We start from the raw sequence: 19,690 nt of genomic DNA, 5'->3' as shown, positions 1-19,690 counted from the left end.
GGTGGACTCTTCCACGGTTTTGACAACAGGAATGGAAAGAAGTGAAGGAATTGAGAGGAAAAGAGGTAAATAAGCAAGAATTGGAGCTGGTTGTAAGATTTGCTTTAATGAACAAATCTGAGTAAGAACTTGATGTAAGATTCAGTAAGAGGAGGAGCAAGGGATTATATTGAAGTTCACCTTAGGAAACTTAGTGGTACCATGATGTGATATTAAGTTAAAAAAAAAAAGTTAAAGAAGTTAAATGATTTCACTTAGGGACATAAGTTTGAGATGCCTGGGAGCCATCGAAAGTGAAGAGGCTTAATAAGCAGTCAGTTATACAGATGCGGAATTCAGTAAAGATTTGACCTAGAAATATGGATTTTGGAGTCATCAGCAAATAGATGGTAATTGAAACAATCGGAAGGATGTGATTATCCGGGAGAATGAAAATAGAACCCTGCAGAACAAAGGTAGTTAAGGAGGAGGGTAAAGGAAAATGAAGCTACAAAGATGATTGAGAAAATTGACCCGAACAGTGAGACAACAGCCATGAGAGTGTGCTGACTCAGAAACTAAGAGCAAACACTGATTGGGAGGGACGGAGCAGTGCCATTTGCAGCTGTGAAGATCCGGCGAGTTAAGGACAGAGAACTTAGTGAGGTGGATGAGAACAGTTCCAGTAGAGTCGGAGAACAAGTGCCTGTTTATATATAGCACTCCATTTCCTTCCCTTTCTTTTGTACATCAGATCACCTGGGCTGTGAGCATCATGTGAAAGTTAAGAATACATGGAATTCCAGTAAAGACCTCTTTCTTCCGTAAATTACATGACCTGTAGGAACATTCATTGTGATTTTTTGGAGCTGTTTTTCCTCACTTTTTGTCCTCAGCTTGGTTTAGTAAGTAATGCAGATTGCTTGGTCATAGGAAGATGAAACACTATTTGATTAAGTTGCTGAAATTTTTTTATAAAAATCTGATGAAGCAAAAGTATTTTAATGCACAAGGATTAATTTTAATTATCCAGAACACCAAAAGCATTATTTCTATTAAGAAAACATTTTACTTATATAAATGTGATATTCTCAGGAACTTATTTTTGAATTTCTTCAAAAACAAAAAAGCATCTTTAGAGTTTGAGAAGACAATTTTATCACCAGGAAAAGATATGAGTCCGTACATTAGGGGATTATGTGTTACTTGGGAATAATGACTACATTGCTATAAACCAAGCTTGTTCAACCCATGGGCCGGGGGCTGCATGCAGCCCAGGATAGCTTTGAATACAGCCCCAAATAAATTCATAAACTTAAAACATTATGAGATATTTTGCAATATATTTATTTTTAGCTCATCAGCTATCATTAGTGTTAGTGTATTTTATGTGTGGCCTAAGACAATTCTTTTTTTTCTAATGTGGCCCAGAGAAGTCAAAGGATTAGATACCCCTGCTATAATCTTATAAGGTCAAGATTGTTTTTCTTTTTTCTTTTTTTTGAATGTGAATGATTAATTCTTTCTTGCCTTGGTTTAGTTTTTGAGGGACTCCTCTATTTTCTCTTTTCTTTCTCCTGATTTTCAAGCTTTGGGTTTGGGCAGTTATATTCCTAAAGTATTGTAAATAATAGTAGAAAGGGTACAACAAAGAGGGAACAGGCTGGGTACTGTGGCTCACACCTGTAATCCCAGCACTTTAGGAGGCTAAGGCAGGAGAATCATTTGAACTCACAAGATTGAGACCAGCCTGGGCAATCTCAGGAGACTCTATCTGTACAAAACATTAAAAAAATTAGCTGGGCATGGGGGCATGCACCATAGTCCCAGCTACTTGGAAGGCTAAGCCAGGAGGATTGCTTGAGCCCAGGAGGTCAAGGCTGCAGTGAGCCATGATCATGCCACAGACTGGAAGACAGAGTGAGACCCTGTCTCAAAACAAAGAAAAAAAAGTGAAAAAAGAAAAAAAAAAGATTTTTTTTTTAAAAAGGAACAGATACCATTATTGGTGGTTTAGATGAGTTGCCCAAGTGCACACTTTTATGAGTCAATGTATTGTTTTCAGTATCTTTAGGAAATTGAGGCAGTGTATCCTCACCTTAATGTAACCCACTATAGGGTAGATTTCTATATAGCATGAATTTGCCCTACACTCCTCTAAAAGACGATTAGGCCTTAGAAGTAATAAATAATTAAAGCACCCTTGGCAAACCATATCATCTTCACCTATCATCATAATTAATAATTGTGTAGCCCTTTATATTTTGAGAACACACACAGATATGCACACACACAGATATATATACATATATAGATATATATACATATATAGATATATATACATATATAGATATATATACATATATAGATATATATACACACAGATATCTATCTATATATATCTATATATATCTGTGTGTGTGTATACACACACACACACACACACACACGGTCATGCATTGCTTAAAGATGGAGCTATGTTATGAGAAAATGTGGCATTAGGCAATTTCACCATTGTGCCAACATCATAGAGTGTGCTTACACAAACCTACATGGTATAGCCTACTATACACTTAGGCTGTATACTATAGCCTATTGCTCCTAGGCTACAAATCTTTACAGCATGTTACTGTAGTGAATACTGCAGGCACTTGTAACACGATGGTAAGTATTTGTGTATCTAAACATACCTAAATATAGAAAAGGTACAGTAAAAATATAGTATTATAGTTTTATTGGATCACTGCTGTATATGCAGACCAAAAAATCATGTAGCTCATGGCTGTAGATATATATATATATATATATATATATATATATATATATATACACATACACATACACACACACACACACACACACACACATATGGCTGTGTGTGTATATATATATATGGCCATATATATATATCTCATTCATTTGTCCTGTGAAATAGGTTATTAGCCCTATTTTGTAGGTAAGGAATCTGAAGCTCAAAGAAGGTTAAATTGCATGGCTGTGGGCACATAGAATGTGGTTATAGAGCTAGAAGGTGAGGCTCCCATTCATCCCCCCACCTGTCCCACCCCATTTCTGACAGATTGTTACTACAGCTTTTATGATTTGCAGAGTTTACTTTTCCACCTCTGGGAATTCTACAGAAATGAGAAAAAAAAGTTTCCAAAATTAGACAAAAATACCAGCCTCTGACAGAAATTGAATGCAATTAAAGATAACTAAGTATTAATAATTTATGGACTCCAACAAGTCTGAGCTTTTCTTGCATTCAGCCTTTTCCTAATTGGCAGGAATCACTAACTGGTAGAAGCACTTGGCTCTACATGTTCCTGTTTCCTGTGTGTTTGCCATTAGTGCAAACCTGTGAGATCACGGTGACTTTGTGAAACTTCTCGAGAAAATTCAGTCAAGTCTAAGAAAGGTTTTCATTCTTTGTCCAACTTATCGGGACCACTTAAGATTCAAATTGCAATAAAGAGATGATAAAAACATTTAAAATACTTTCTATGCAGGTGCCAATGATAAGGTGCTTTTTGCTACAAAAATGCAAAGGTTATACCTAAGTGTGCAGAAAAGAAATGGTGAGGCTGCTGGGAATTCTGAGTCTGAAAATAATCCTCAATAAATAGTATGCAATAAATATTATGCAATAAACGCATAATGAAAAGGACTCTCACTGGTAATACAGGTCTATGTCATGAGATTGTGTAAAATTTTGTATGTGTATCTAGTGCCTGCTATGTGCTCGGTGTTGCTCTTTTAAATATATTAACTTATTTGATTGTTATACCAACTCTATAGGGAGGATTCCGTGGTTTCGTCCACTTCACAGGAGAAACTGAGGCTAAAGACATTAAAAAACTTACCCTAAGACACACAATGAATATGTGGTGGAGCCAGAATTCAAACTTAGAGGTTTAGATCCAGCACATTATTCTGCCTCTCCAGTAAAATCAGACAGAAAATCAGTGTCTGCAAAATCAGAAAATATTTGTATTAGTCTGTTCTCATACTGCTAGTAAAGACATACCTGAGACTCAGTAATTTATAAAGAAAGAGATTTAATGGACTCACAGTTCCACATGGCTGGGGAGGCCTCACAATCATGGTAGAAGGCAAAGGAAGAGCAAAGGGACTTCTTACATGGCAGCGGGCAAGAGAGCGAATGCAGGGGAACTCCCCTTTATAAAACCATCAGATCTCGTGAGACTAATTCACTATCATGAGAACAACACGGGAAAGACCCACCCCAGTGATTCAATTACCTCCCACCAGGTCCCTCCCATGACACATGGGAATTATAGGAACTACAATTCAAGATAAGATTTGGGTGGGAACACAGCAAAGCCATATCAATACTCATGCCTTTCGACCCAGTGTTTCCACTTGCGGTAATACTTTGTACACATTAGCAAAGGTGTAGGTACAAGAATATTCACTGAAGTGTTATTTGTAATAGCTAAAAAAATTAAATCTATCCAAATGTTCATCAATAGGGGAATGATTAAATCATGCCATAGCCATTATCCTTGGGGAGTGCTAGGTGGCTGATATAAACTATGAGCTGAAATAATGAGTACTAACATGAAAAAAGGACTAAAATTCGATGAGAAAAAAGCTATGTACAAAACAATGTGTGTACTATAAGACCTTTTTTTGCAAAATGTTGATGACAATTGAGATGGAAGAGGCAGAAAGTAAGATTAGTGTCTACAGATAGAAGAAAAACAATTGATAGCATGTGTGCTATAAATAATACTGCCAATTACTATCATTGTGGTATGAGATTACAGAGTATGTGTATTTCCAGTGATAAATTTATTCATTTAACAGGTACTTATTGGAAATGTGCCACATACGAGGTTCTAGGTGCTGAGGATGTATATAGAGCTTACATTCTCATTAGAAAAGACAGAAAATTAGCAAGTATATAGGTGAACATTTGAATTTTGATGCACAAAGCCTATTACTTTTATATTAAAAACATATTTTTTAAGATAACACAAAAAAGAAGACAATTACCAAAGTAAAGTGGTGGCGGGTTCTGTGAAAGTCTACAGCCCTTCTGTTCATGAAAGACTGGCTGTGAGGTAAGAGGCTGGTGGTAACCAAAATAAAGCTGATGGAATAGATTTCATTTTAGATCCATCAGTTCTGACTGTGCCCCAAGACTTGAGACATGACTTAGGTAAAAAATAGAAAAATAATATAAACTGTGGGAGGGTTTATTTGTAAGTGTGCATGAAATTTGTAGGAGCCAAATCCGAATGACTGGGTGCTACCACTGATAGATACTGCCTATGCCTTCCTAACCTGGGAGTCCCCCCAAAACAGAATTACATGTTTAGTAATCAGTTCTATATCTAAGTATAGTTGGACAGGATCCCTTATAGGAACAGTAAGTATCTCCAGGATAAATTCCTGTAGATTTGCACCCCTTTCCCAGCAAGCTTCCCCTAAGTTGCCTCAGTGGTTAAGGAAAGCTTGATTTTGCTGATTCTACATGCCATAGAGTTCTCATTTTTCCAGCTTTGCTTTTTTTTCAGAGCTAGATATCAAGCAATTATTTCTTGTTAAGACAGTATAACTAGGAAATAAAAGGCCTGTTAAAATAAAAAATAGATCCCCAAATGTATGTGTCTGTATGATTATGTGTGGATTAAAAAAAGAGTTGATTTGCCATGTACCATCCTCCTATCCACCTTGGATATTTGAAGTTTCATTTCTGTTTTTGAGTACACACACACACACACACACACACACACACACGTACACACACACACATTTATATCTATAGCCTTACTTCCAAGTATGTGTACATATCATATTATAATATACGTACATATCTATCCCCTCCAATAATTCAGATGAGTGTAAACATTTAGAAACTATCAGTTATATTTCCTTTGTTGATTTTTTAAAAGAAAAATCAAGAGGGCAAAAATTAAACACATTAAACAGAGCTGTAGTTGTTTGCTTGTGAAGCAAACGAGAGCCTGGGTCACTTAAGAAATGAGTTCAGTGGGTTTCCCAAGCTGAAAGCAGAAGTGCTAGAAGAAAATGGAGGAGTTGTTCCATATTAGGAGATTATTTTAAGTGACAGTCTAGATTATTAAATTCTGGTTAGTTAAGAGGATTATAAAGATTCCCATACGATTGGTCATATTTTCTGTTTTAGGATACAAACATACGGATGCAGTTTTGAAAGAGGTCAAAGAAAATGTCTGATGGACTCAGGGTGATCGATGGCACATTTTTTTTTCTTTAATTCTCAAAAGATAACTACATAATAATAAATGCATAACATCTTGCAGTTTGTAAAGTTCATTAGCTCAGCCATCCTGTTAGGTGTGTACTGTGAAGATGTCTGTTCTACAGCTGAGGAGGTGGCAGCCCACAGGTTGAGTAACTTCACGGATTCCACAAACACTTTTTGAGAAACTGTGCCTTGGGTTTAACTGTTTCCCAAGTGGGCTTCAAGGTGGACCTAACAGTTATTATTTATTTGCATTCCCTGAAAGCAGAAACAAAATATTTTGTTGCTTAGTTAGGAAAAGGAGAATTCCTAAATGACCAGTATGAGGTTGGATACAACGCTCTTGCACACACCTTTTCTGATCTCTGAAAACTAGGTTCACATCTGATCAAACAGCATTGCTGTTTTCAGAACTAAACAAGGTCACCTGGGTTCATATTGCAGACTCTCTTATTCTGCCTTGCTTCTTCTACTATATCTTACTGCCCTTTGTACATTCCAATACTTCTTGAAATTAGATACAAGTGAAAAAAATACTAAAAATGTTTTTAAAAAGCTAGAGATTGCCTTTTTACAGCATCAAAAATTTCAATGACAGGATTCATGAATAAAAACCAAGCACATGTAGAGCCCCTGAAATATTGTTTGATTCATAGAGTTTAAGTTCATAGATTAATTTTAGAGCTATATCAATATAAGATAGAATCCTGCTGTGTATACCCTGCCTAATTTCATCAATTCTCAGACCACCAGTGCTGTAAAAGACTACTCCACTCTTCTTTTTAAAATCCCAAAATAAAATGAACTGAAGATAAAGCATAGAAAATGTTGATCGGCATGTCAATATCTTTATCTTTTCTCTGCTTGTATGTTCCAGGTGGGAGAGTTCAGAGCACACGCTGCTGAGTGGACAGCCAACGTCACAGCCGAATTCAAAGAAACCAGGAGGCGACTGAGTGTGGAGATTTATGACAAGTTCCAGCGGGCCACCTCCATCAAGCGGAAGCTCTCGGCAGAACTGGCTGGAAACCACAATCAGGAGCTGACTCCTTGTAGGAGGACCCTGTCAGTGAACCACCTGACCAGCGAGAGGGATGTCTTGCCTCCCTTACTGAAGACTGAGAGTATCTATCTGAATGGTTTGACGCCACACTGTGCTGGTGAAGAGATTGCTGTGATTGAGAACATCAAATAGCCCTCTCTTTAAATAACCTTAGGCATAGCCATAGGTGAGGACTTCTCTATGCTCTTTATGACTGTTGCTGGTAGCATTTTTTAAATTGTGCATGAGCTCAAAGGGGGAACAAAATAGATACACCCATCATGGTCATCTATCATCAAGAGAATTTGGAATTCTGAGCCAGCACTTTCTTTCTGATGATGCTTGTTGAACGGTCCACTTTCTTTGATGAGTGGAATGACAAGCAATGTCTGATGCCTTTTTGTGCCCAGACTGTTTTCCTCTCTCTTTCCCTAATGTGCCATAAGGCCTCAGAATGAATGAGAATTGTTTCTGGTAACAATGTAGCTTTGAGGGATCAGTTCTTAACTTTTCAGGGTCTACCTAACTGAGCCTAGAGGACAATTTATGGACGACAACAATTTTTTTTTTTTGTAAATGACAAGAAATTCTTATGCAGCCTTTTACCTAAGAAATTTTCTGTCAGTGCCTTATCTTATGAAGAAACAGAACCTCTCTAGCTAATGTGTGGTTTCTCCTTCCCTGCCCCCACCCCTAGGCTCACCTCTGCAGTCTTTTACCCCAGTTCTCCCATTTGAATACCATACCCTGCTGGAAACAGTGTGTAAAATGACTGAAGTGATGATGCCCGAAGATGAAATAGATGCCAAATTAGATGGACATTGAAGCAACACTCAGCGTTGCCTAGCGTTAAAGGCACTGCAGAGAAATGAGGTGCAGAGGTGGCCCCTCTGAGTATTTATTTGACTCAGGTACCAGTGGTACATATATACAGTGTAATTATGACCAGGCTGGTAAAATTGGCTGCTCGCAAACAATCCCCTTTTTTCCTGGCAGTATTTGGAATTTATCATTTATTAATAACTATACATTTTTAAAGGCAGAAGAAGAAAATCTATCTATCTATCTATCTATATAAATGACCTGACAGAAGAAAACTGTTAAAAATGGATATTATTGGAGGGGATTTAAAACAGTGGGTGTGAATTATCATTCTGATGGAAAGAAAATAGCAAAACAATGTGTTACAAGTATTTGCTAATAAACAGTATACTGCCAGCTTCTAATTGCTTTTTGATGTATGAAAGGCTTATATAATTTTCTTTTCGTTGGGTGACTTTTGCCAGATGAGAGGAGGTGGCACAGTGGTGAGTGCAGGGCACAGTCCTAGCCTTCTGTAGGTATACTTTTGGAGTTGTGACTTGGCTGTGAGGGCAGAAGTTGAAGTTGGGATCACTGTGACTTTGCACATGGAAAAATGCAGATTGCAGGCATAATTCATCTCTGACATTAGAGAAAAAGCTGTTATAGCACAATTTAAATTTTGAGAGTTTGCTGTGTTTTTTTTTTCACATAAAAGAGGCTGATTATTCTTTTTAGTTTAATTTTATATCCTGTAATTCTTTGGATGGTTCCAAGATTCAGAAAAAATTCAGTAAATGCACCCCGTAAATTGCTACCCTTTCCTTTATTTTCATACTTAGATCTGCTGTACATTGTATATATATATAATTTTTAAAATGCAGAAAGAAAATAATTTCCCTAAATATAATTGCAAACTGATTTCTTTTACTTTTTTGTGTGTGGGAGTGGGAGCTGTATCTGAATAAGTGGCATTCAGATTAGGGTCTTGAAAAATAAACCCAGAATCTTTAAAAGAAGCAAATAAACTAATAGACGCTTATTTTCCAAAATTTAAATTTAAGCTAGAAATGTAAATATTCAATTAATTTGTTAAAAGTACTTTTATAAAGTTAAAAAAAATCCAACCAAAATTTTAGAAAGTCAGGCTCTTTTAGAAAGAAAGCTACACCCATTTCCTCAAATAACTGTTCCGAAAATTTATATGGTGGAATGCGCCATGTATAAACTGTGAATTGTATTGACAAATAAAGTTTGTAATTAAAGTCAGCATTTTCTGAGTCTCGTGCTTGCTGCTGAGAATTCGGATATGATCTAGGTAGGTAGAACTCCAGGATGTCACTTTTCATGCTGAGTTTGTGTCCCTCCTTTATTCAAAATATTTAAGAAATATTTTTGATGCATTGATACTACCCTTGCTAAATACATGCAGACTGTTTTCCTCAGTGGCTACTCACTAAAACCAAATATACTGAAATTCATTTTTGAAATAAGATATTTGAAATCGCATATAGATTCAAGATTGTTTCTATTATATTACCATATATTTATGCCATATTTTATCATTGTTAGACCTTGTCTTGACACTGAAGTAGACTGAATGCTGAACACAGGTGCCTGAATGTGTTTTTTGTAAGAAAAAGACAAGTAAGCATCCTGGTGGTATTGAAGTCTAAAGAAGATAGTTAGCAACCGATCTTCTAGACCTTATACCACAAATGTTTGGACTACTTACCTTGTTCGTATCCTACATAGATTTATTGATTAATTCCTAAACAATTTGATGCTCAGTAAGTATTCTGAAACTAGCCCCCCACATTACCCTTAGGATTAGGGGAATTTTAAGACAGTGTGTATTATGTGAACTGAAATCACTTTTATTTTCTCAAGCTTTATTTTGTTTATTTCTTGTAGGGAGAAACTTGATAAAGATTTTGACAAAACGTGGAATTTTCTAGTGAGTTTATTTTTCCATTAGGCCAGTATAAGAGTGAGTAGTTTTTCCTGGAAAGATATTTGAAAAAAAACTACTAGAACAGAAAGTATCAGGGACTCCCTAATCTATATCCCTAGATGTAGATTTTAGAATATGCTCTCTATCCAACCTTACAGCCACTAAATGTGAAAGTGGTTCTTTTGGAGTTCTTTCAATTTCTTACATAGATCTATATACTGTGCTACATAGTCCATGTGACACACCTTGTTTTCCAATAGTATTTCACTCTTGTAATGCAGAAGAAAGTAAAACTTCTGAGGCCAAGAGGAAATTGAATAATGTGCATCTTGGCCTTCAAAAAAAGAAAGAACCGTGTGTAAGGCTTTGTTTATTTCTCAAATTTTAAGGAACACATGACATAAAAGACCAAATCCCATCTAATTCTGTGTCAAAAATCAGTAGAATTATTTGACTCTTAAAGCTTAAAGTTCAAAGAGACTTAAAGTTTTAAATGGAATACCAAAAAACAAATTTAGACATTCTGAAGATTTGAAATAGCTGTTTGTTCCTAAGAATTAGAGGTCTAGATCAACTTGTCTTTCTTTTTTTGTTGTTTTTAATTCTTGCTGGTCTAGTAAAGCTGTAACTTATTTGTGATTTGCATTTCTTATTAAAATGTAAGTATGACTTTGTTTTTATATAAACTAAAGGGTTTTTTTATTTGAACGTTCATAACTCCATTACAATTAATGTGTGATATTTGCTTTAGCATGATTTTACTTAAATTTCCTCCCATAGTGAAACTGGCCAGGTGCGGTGGCTCACACCTGTAATCCCAGCACTTTGGGAGGCCAAGGCGGGTGGATTACTTGAGGTCAGGAGTTCGAGATGCAGCTGGCCAACATGGTGAAACTCCATTTCTACTAAAAACACAAAAAAATTAGCCAGGCGTGGTGGCGCATGCTTGTAGTCCCAGCTACTTAGGAGGCTGAGGCAGGAGAATTGCTTGAACCCTGGAGGTGGAGGTTGCACCACTGCACTCCAGCCTGGGCGACAGAGCAAGACTCTGTCTCAAAAAAATAAAACTAAATAAATAAAATAAAATAAAATAAAATAAAATTTCCTCTCATAGTGAAACTGGCCTTGCATATGCTCATGTGTCAGTTCCAAGATAGAACGGGATAACCTGGTTATTTCTGACAGAAACATTTGAGGGTAACGTATTGTAGTTATCTTAATATAGGGGGAGCTTCATAAGCTCCACTTGCTTTCTTCCTCCCCCAACCACCTCAACGACCCTCTCAAAGATTTTCCCCTCTTGTTTCATACATGATACTTCCCCAGCCATAACTCAACTACCCCTTCCTGAAAGACAGGGATTGGTTTCATGGAACAGGAGTTTTGGTCTTGCTCTTTTGTTTTGATTCGATTCTGTTCACTAAACCCTGGCTTTTACAATTTCTAATATTTATAAAACCGTTTATTGTTTTCCTAGTATTAGCTTTACAAAATGTTTTCATTGTGTTAGGCTTATCTCAATTTACAACTATTTTTTCTTTTTATCTGGCATTCCTTGTTGAAGTATTTTTGTATAGTCACCAAAAACTCACTGCCTAGTCTTTATTCTGTTTATTTTGAACCTTTAGACTTGGACTTCTTGCTCTGGATTCATCAAGCTAACTCACATGGGTATCTTCAATTCTAAAACGGACATCAACAGAACCAAGACTCTTTTATAATCTTTCCCCAGACCTGGCCTTCTTCTGGTATCATCTATTTGAGTGGATGGCATGACCATCCCTCTGGCTGGGCAAGTCATCCTTGATATCTTCTTCTCTTCCTCAACTCTATCTCCACTTATCACCAAGCTGTTGACTTGTAACCTAAATATGTTTTGAATTTGTACACAGCCATTGCCTTAATCCAAGTCAACACCATCTTTTCCCTTCACTCAACTGCTTTTATATCATTCTTTTCTTGAAATTGATGGTAAAGAGTTGTTTTTAAATTTGCAAATTGTCTACAAGGCCTTCTTCTAATTAGTCTACTTTATGCCACCCTCTCCAGACTCATCTTGTATCCCTCTCTACCTCTGTGAACCCCAGCTCCACTAGATTTCTCACTTCTGTCCCAAGGTTGTGTTGATGTTGTACCTTTACCTAGAATGCTCACTCTCTTTTTCCTCCTTAACCTTTTTCGCCTAAAAAACTTCTACTCATCCTTCAGAACCCAGCTACACTATCATTTTCTCTGATAAGCCTTCCTTAACACCAATTCAGGTAACTTTGTAATATGCTCTATAAAACCTCTCTCTTTCCTTCAGTTTATGATTAGATATTCATAACTATTCTTATTTATTATATGTCTCTATCACTAGAATGTAATTCATTTGTTTTAGCTTGCTATTTTATTCCCAGATACTAGCAGAGTACATAAAATCGGTGCTCGATAAATACATGATAAATGAATGAATAAAGATAAAAACAGGGATTTGGCTGTTGTAAACATCTGAAGTTTCCTTGTGCATAAATAACTCATATTTTCTTAGCTCCACATTTATCTGTCTTCTTCCACTGATTACTAGTAAATGAAATACAAACAGCAGTTATTTCTCCTATTAACTACTATTAACTGATAAGCTGGTACTAGTTATTGTGTGGTGTGTGTGTGTGTGTGCATGTGTGTGTGTATATGAATTAAAGCCAATTCTCACACTAGACAGACTTGCAGTTTATTAGTCATTATATACTCTTGCTACTTATAAGCAAGAAATTTATTGTTTGTATTTCTAAACTTAAACTCACAATAGATACTATCAAAGCTTTTCAATTATAGTTTAATCTTGAAGATTTGTTTAGAAATTAACTTCAAAACATATTTGCTAATGCTAGTAAGTGGATGCCTTTTATTAGTAGAAAGCTAAATGCACAATTATTATCCTTGCCAAATAAAATCCAGCTTTTTCATGCTTAAACAAATTGATAAACAGTCTTGGAAGCAATCCATTATTTGGCACATTTGAACAGTATTCAATAGAGAATATTAATCACTTACATGGTGTGATTTTAAAATTAATTCATAGAATAATTATTGTATTTCATTCAGTTGATTCTTGATTTTGTATATGGTATCCCTTTTTGCACTATACAATTAATAGAGAATAATATGTAGATTTTTTATCATTCTATCTAATTTGTTTAAAAACATTTTGGACTTTTAAGTAATTTTCACATTAGACTGTATGTTTTGAGATTGTTATTGAAAAATTTAAAACAAGTATTAGTAAGTGACATTATCTGGTCCGATTCAAATTTTGTCATTGACCAAGTACTTCAGGATTGGGAAGACACAACACCAAGATACTGTCAAGACATCCAAATAACTCATTTTGATTCTCAGTCAGTTGGGAACAGCAATTCAGAATTTACGCGTGCATTGAAAAACTTTCTCTAATATTGCCAGAGTCTAGATATGTAGACAAGTAAATTAGCCAAATGTATGAATTTCTTCACTGACTAAATTGTATATGCAAACAAAATATTATCTTGCTTATGGTTTATCAAGTCAACATTTATCAAGACTCTTTGGAGTGCCAATCATTAGATACTAAGTCAAATCAATGTTTGCTCTCTAGGAAATGGCAAGCCATGGGTAAGACAACAATGAAAACAAACAACCAAAATACAAGGTGATAAATATTACAATGAGGTGTGCAAAGAAGTACTAGGAGTAGTACAAGTACTCTGAGGAAGGAAAAGCTATCAACTTGAGTTGAAGAAAGGCTTTATTGAGCGACTCATGTCTGAGTTATATCTCAAAAGAGCTATAGAATTTCATTGGATTTCAGGTATAAGGACAAACAAAAGTTTAGCATGATTAGGCACTAGCAGATTGTTTTGTGTGGGCTGAGCAGGGTGTGTGTGTGATGATATTGCAAAATGCTTAAGAACACAAAGTGTGGAACCAGTTGGCCTGAGTTCATTCCTCTGTCCTGCCACACCCTAAGTAAGGTTTTTGTTTGTCAACATCTATATACCTTATTTTCCTAATACGTAAAATGACGATGGGTTCCAAATCTTAGGATTATTCAGAGGTTTAAACGAACAAATACATGTGAAGTGTTTAGTGTAATTCCTGGAACATTTTAAGGGCTCAATAAATATTTGCTAATGATGATACTACTACTACAACTAATAATAATAAATCCCATATACATTAGAGAAAATGAGGCTAGAAGAATTGATGAGAACTGGGTGGTGAAGGTGTTCAGCTGCCAGAGGTTGAGGTGGTCAAGTAGGACAAAGAAGTAAACTTAAAGTGACAATCAAGCCTTTATTCACTTACTGGAAGAACACATGAGAAAGGCTCCCCAGTGTTCCCTATTTCCCCATGGAACGGCACTGGGTGAGAATCAGACAACTAGTAGCACAGATAGGGGAATCATCTCAGCACTGAGGAGTTCCCAGTCAAAGCCTCCTGCCTCTCACAGACTCTGGAGGCTGGGGGCAGAAAGTGGAAGAAAAGAAGGGATAGGAGTTGAAATACTAAGTCAGAGTTGAGAAAAGTGCCTCAACCCAGGCTCCCAATAAGGAACTTTCCAAATGGAAGCTCCTGAGTTCCTGATTGCAACTCCCTCCAGAAAGTTCCAATGCTTTGGCTGTGCATCACATCTAATAGGGAGAGGCACCCTTCCCCATGAGTCCTGCCAGGCAAATCCTTGAAATTGCCTATGGTTGGGCCTGAAAGATCGCACATAGGATTTTGGCCTGCAGCCAGGCTCCTCAGAAGGAACTGTAATTCTTTCCTGAGAAGTTTAGATTTGGCAGTGAAAAGTCACTTCAAACTTTAAAATAGGGAGTGATGTGAATAGATTTGTGCTGTAGAACAGTCACCTTGGCAATGGTGTGGAAATCAATGCTGAGGGGATGCAATGTCTGGCAGGAAGTCAGAGGACTCTTGGAGCAGTCTGTGAGCGGGATTTGAGTCTGAACCATGCGAGGGGCACTGGGTGGATACTGATGCCTTCAACTCAGATTAGGATCGTGAAGCTACCAGAAAGGAAGAGAAAGTTTGAAAGTGAAACAGATGTTTTGAAGTTATGGTGCCAGTGGGATCACCAAAGTGAAAACCCTACATGGGCAGTTAGAATACTCAAATGAGCTCAGGTCAGGGATCCTAGGTAAAGAAACAAATGTAGGCATTGCTGATATTACAAGAACTTCATATTAATAATGAGAAGTTGAAGTCGCTATAGTTAATACTGCTAAAAATAAAAGGCTCTTCTCTTCTAAATATTAACCCAGCCTTGAATGACCTATGTAAGTTAGGGGTATTCATTGCAAATAAAAAAAAACCTCATATGAATTAAATAAGATGATCTTAGAACATTTTCCTCCTAAACATTAATCAAGAATTACTGGCTGGCACTATGGTAATTACTGTGTACATTTTCTTTATGGTAAACAATTTTCATCAGCAAGGCATGTATATGTGTGTATATTTTTTATCTCTGCCAAACTATTTCTTTTGGTTTTATTAATCTTAACATATGTTCCCATGACATCTCTTCTTGAAAAAGAGAAACACAACTAACTCATGCATGAAACTGGAAAAACATCAATGAAATCATGCCTGACAACTGTAGTGGACTCTGTTGCTGCCTGAGCCAGATTGCCTTTACTGAGTTGGAAGCCCTATCATCAGCTGCTCTTAGTGTTAGATGCTGACAGTTTACAGCTGCTGCATTTTCTGAAGCACACTCCTCTGCAGACTTGAAGCCGCTTCAGTCCCACCCCAACATGGGTGACCCAGAGCCAATAATTGCCATAAGGATGACAAAAAGCAGACTTACACTCCAGAGCTCCCCATGAGGCCAGGCTGAGGCTAGACTCTAGCTGAGATAACATCTTTGCTTAGAGCCTCTCTCTGTCCTCTCCTGTTGCCTTCATACTCTTTCTTTGGAGTGCACACACCCAAATATCACATGCACCTGAATCCCTATCTCATGCTCTGTTTTGAAGATGACTGTAGAAGTCATATATTGGAAGAGAAGGTCAGGTTCAGGGTGGGAGACATAAACATTTTTTTAAAATACAGAAGTGATGACTCGGCCATTTATGTGGCTCTTAGTCTCTGGGCAACCATACTGAAAAGTGAAACATTTATCAGGACTTGGTTCTCATTAGCAATGATGAGAAAGTGCATCCAGGTCTCATGAAAACAGAGCCTTTTCATAACTGAATTCTAATAATACAATTTTACATACAGCTTCATATAGGTAACAGAGAGCAATGAAGGATTCCATTTGGAATATTTTTCAGGTAGGATCCTGAAAAGGTTGCGAAAGACACAAAGAAATATTGGATGCATCAAAATTATATAGCTGTGGTTTAGGCTGGAGGGATTTGAAGTTTTTCACTTAGCTCATGCACTTCAACAGAAGCAAAGTGAAACAAGCAGGGTAAGCCAATCACGAAATGGCTAAATTAGTGAAGTTCAATTATATATAAACTATGACTAGGGGAGAGTGATTAATAGCTAAATGCAATACACGACTTGGAAGAATATCACTTGGCTTCCAAATCAGAGTTTCTTAATCTCTATTCTATTGATATTTTGGAGTGGATAATTATTTGGTAGTAATAGTGGCTATTACTATGGGAATGTTTGGTAGTAATAGTGGCTTCTACCCACTAGATGCTAGTAGTACCCTCCAAGATGTGGTAGCCAAAAATGTCTCCAGACATTGCCAAATGTTCCCTGTTGGGGGAATCACACCTAGCTTAGCACCACTGAAGTAAACTATTATATATGCTGTCTAAGGAGTTAAGCGATGTCAACCAAGAGGAAGTTACATGCTCCAGGAATATAAACAGGTGAGTATTTGATTAAACATATGCAGTTGAGAGATACTCATGAACTAAGACATACTGTTAGAGAATTGGTTCAGGTCAAAAATTAGTTCAAATCAAGATAATGAGATCGACAAATGAAGGAAGCTAGCTAAGTTGCCTGCAGTTTCATTGACTTGAGTTGACTCAATTCAAGGGCTAAACAGAGAGCTTCCTTGATTATGTTCAGATTGAATGAAATCAAACCCTTTTCTGATATTGTGGTCCAAAATTACATTGCCTCATCCATGGGCAACTGTTAAAACCAAGGGAAGTGGTCAGATAGTAAGCAGTTCCATCTGCTGTGTTTGCGTTTTGGAGTTAAATAGCCTAGGAATAAACTTTTCTTAAAACCCTTTTACCCAAAGAATCATGTAATTCCTCTTTGAGCCTTTCCACATGTGTTATCTGAAGAAGCCTGCTGCAATGGCGTAGTCTCCATGAAATGGTCTTAATCTCATCTGAATTCAAGTAGCAATTTTCTTCAGCAAAATGAGGCTCTTTTGAGTTTCAGAAGGGAAAGAAAAAATACATTTCCTATTAATCTGTAAATTCTCTCCCCATGGCAAAGCTGAATTATAAAGGCTTAACATTTGCAGCATGATAATTTCTTACAACCAGCTATGGAACATGACCAACATTGCAATGAAGGACGTAAATTTTCATGAATTATTATGGCAATGGGTTTTAGCAGAAAAAATATCTATTTAATCAGATACTGATGTATTTCTGCCAGTTAGGTGCAGCAATGCCCTCTGCACATTGCAGGAAATGCACTGAAAATCAAAGATTGGGAATGTTTTTGACTTCTACGTCCTACTTAGCCAAGTGCATCTGGGCTCTCCAAAATTTCTCTAAATTGACCACTTTGAAATTGTTACTTAACTAGGTGAATCTGATCTCTTGTTGAAGTTACTGTAAACTATCAAAAATCTCTATGACAGCCATTCCCAAAAATATTTACAGAAACATTATACTTTAAGATTCTTTGGGGAAAGAAAGAATGTTTTGTGGTCAAAAAATTTGGAATACACTGTACCCTACACCTAAACAACTAACACCAACAGGTTTTAAAGGTTTTGAGGAGTCCTACAGTAAGGAATCTGTATTAGTTAACAGCGCAGTATTACCCTAAAACATGGCGTAATAATCTGTATTACTCCAAAACTTGGCAAGTTAGACATCTGTAATCGCAAAAAGATTCAAAGGATCAGGACTCTGGGAATGACTTAGCTGGATATCCTGGCTTAGGGTCTTTCATGTGGTTGTAGTCAAGCTGTTGGCCAGGTCTGCAATCATATGAAGGCTTGAAGGGGGACAGGAAGATCTACTACAAGATGGCTTACTCACATGGATGTTGGCAAGAGAGCTCAGTTCTTTACCATGTGCAACTCTCCAGAGTACTGCCTGAGTGTCCTCATAGCATGGCAGCAGGCTTCCCATAGAATAAGTGATCTGAGAAAGAGAGAGCAAGCAGGAAGCCAGAGTGCTTTTTATGATCTAGTTTGTGAAGCCACACATATTCACTTCCACTTTTACTCTATTCATTAAAAATGAATCACTAAGTCAAGCTTATACTCGAAGAGTAGGTAAGTAGGAAGTACACATATACACAGATGTGTTAGACGTGAATACTCTTGATTAAAACAATTAAACCTCATTCTACATTCAAGAAAATTACATTTCGTTTCAGATGTAAGTTCAAGCTCTTAATAACATTAGCTAATACAATAATTTTGGGGTAGACTATTACTTTCAGATAATTCATAACCCATCCTGTGTAGTTAAATGTAAATCTTGCAAAAGCAAAGAAAAACTGGTTATTAGAGGTGTAGGTTATATTGGTTCTCCAAGGGGAAATGCATTCTATGTTGCTGAATATTTAAGTATGCCTTTATTACATATCATATATATACTTTATCCTCAGAAAAACATTTCTGCATATGAATGATAGGTTTAACAGGCGCCGCAATTCCTTTTTGCCTAAGGTAAATAAGAAGGGGTGTGTCAATGGCCATAAGAGACTGGGAAGAAATTGATATGCACCTTAAGGATCAAGTCTGTCAAATCTGTTGTAGATGCAAATATTATATGTCACTCTTTTCCACCTTTCAGACAAATATGTGACAATGGCTCTTAGCAAAGAAGAAGATCAAGAATGATTAACTTAATTTTTGTCTGGATGAGTTTGCTCAGTTGGGCAGAGCAGAGTAGTGACAACAGTGTAAATGCTCCCAGTTGCCAGAGAGTTGCCTTCTGTTTCATAGGCACACTCCAGAGTTCCTGGCTAGTCATTTTTCAGATGTTTGCTTAGAATAATTAAGAAATGATGTGAGAGAATATGGATAGCTCAATAAAAACTACATATCAAAACAAGTCATAACTGCAGATAAAACAAACATTAATTTTTATATATTGCTTATACCTTAAAAAGTCGATAAATTCATCACCCCATATTTTAATGTGTCTAATGTACCACATCATACCAAAAATGTAAACAGAAAATTGCTCCAAGCTCTCAGAATGTATCCCAGAACCTCAGATTTTTCCATTCATTTGAACACAAAATACTGGTTTTTGTTGGACGGATGTCACACATTAAGCTTTAAGGCAAATGTGTTCAAGAATCAGATCTGCTCTAATATCATTTTTGAAATAACACACACCCAGGTTTAAATGGAATTTCTTTAAGATATATGCAGAAAGAATACAAGATTATCAATGGTATATGCCATCAGAGTTATGAAGAAACCAGTAGGTTTGGAGGAGGTAAGAGTTCATTCATCTCA

General features: G+C 36.6%; 1 protein-coding gene and 1 long non-coding RNA gene across 3 annotated transcripts in view; one reads left to right on the top strand and one right to left on the bottom strand.

The window, feature by feature from the left end:
- KCNK2 (potassium two pore domain channel subfamily K member 2) overlaps positions 1-8,498 on the top strand; it is a 153,447-nt gene extending 144,949 nt beyond the window's left edge. For both annotated transcript variants that reach the window (XM_001171677.7, XM_001171649.7), the window contains exon 7: positions 7,110-8,498. In XM_001171677.7, coding sequence (XP_001171677.1) covers positions 7,110-7,427 — 318 coding nt within the window. In that variant the 3' untranslated portion in view covers positions 7,428-8,498. The remainder of the gene's footprint in view (positions 1-7,109) is intronic.
- The window catches only part of LOC134808123 (uncharacterized), a 174,239-nt gene that overhangs the window by 7,491 nt on the left and 147,058 nt on the right, over positions 1-19,690 (bottom strand). Inside the window, exons 2-3 of the long non-coding RNA XR_010150440.1 lie at positions 18,252-18,356; positions 3,843-3,948 (exon numbers count right to left, since the gene is read on the bottom strand). This is a non-coding gene — a long non-coding RNA (uncharacterized LOC134808123). The remainder of the gene's footprint in view (positions 1-3,842; positions 3,949-18,251; positions 18,357-19,690) is intronic.

The sequence above is a fragment of the Pan troglodytes genome, chromosome 1, assembly GCF_028858775.2.
Source record: "Pan troglodytes isolate AG18354 chromosome 1, NHGRI_mPanTro3-v2.0_pri, whole genome shotgun sequence".
Lineage (NCBI taxonomy): Eukaryota > Metazoa > Chordata > Mammalia > Primates > Hominidae > Pan > Pan troglodytes.
Note: the sequence above shows the minus strand (reverse complement) of the source record. Positions and strands in the feature narration are given on the sequence as shown.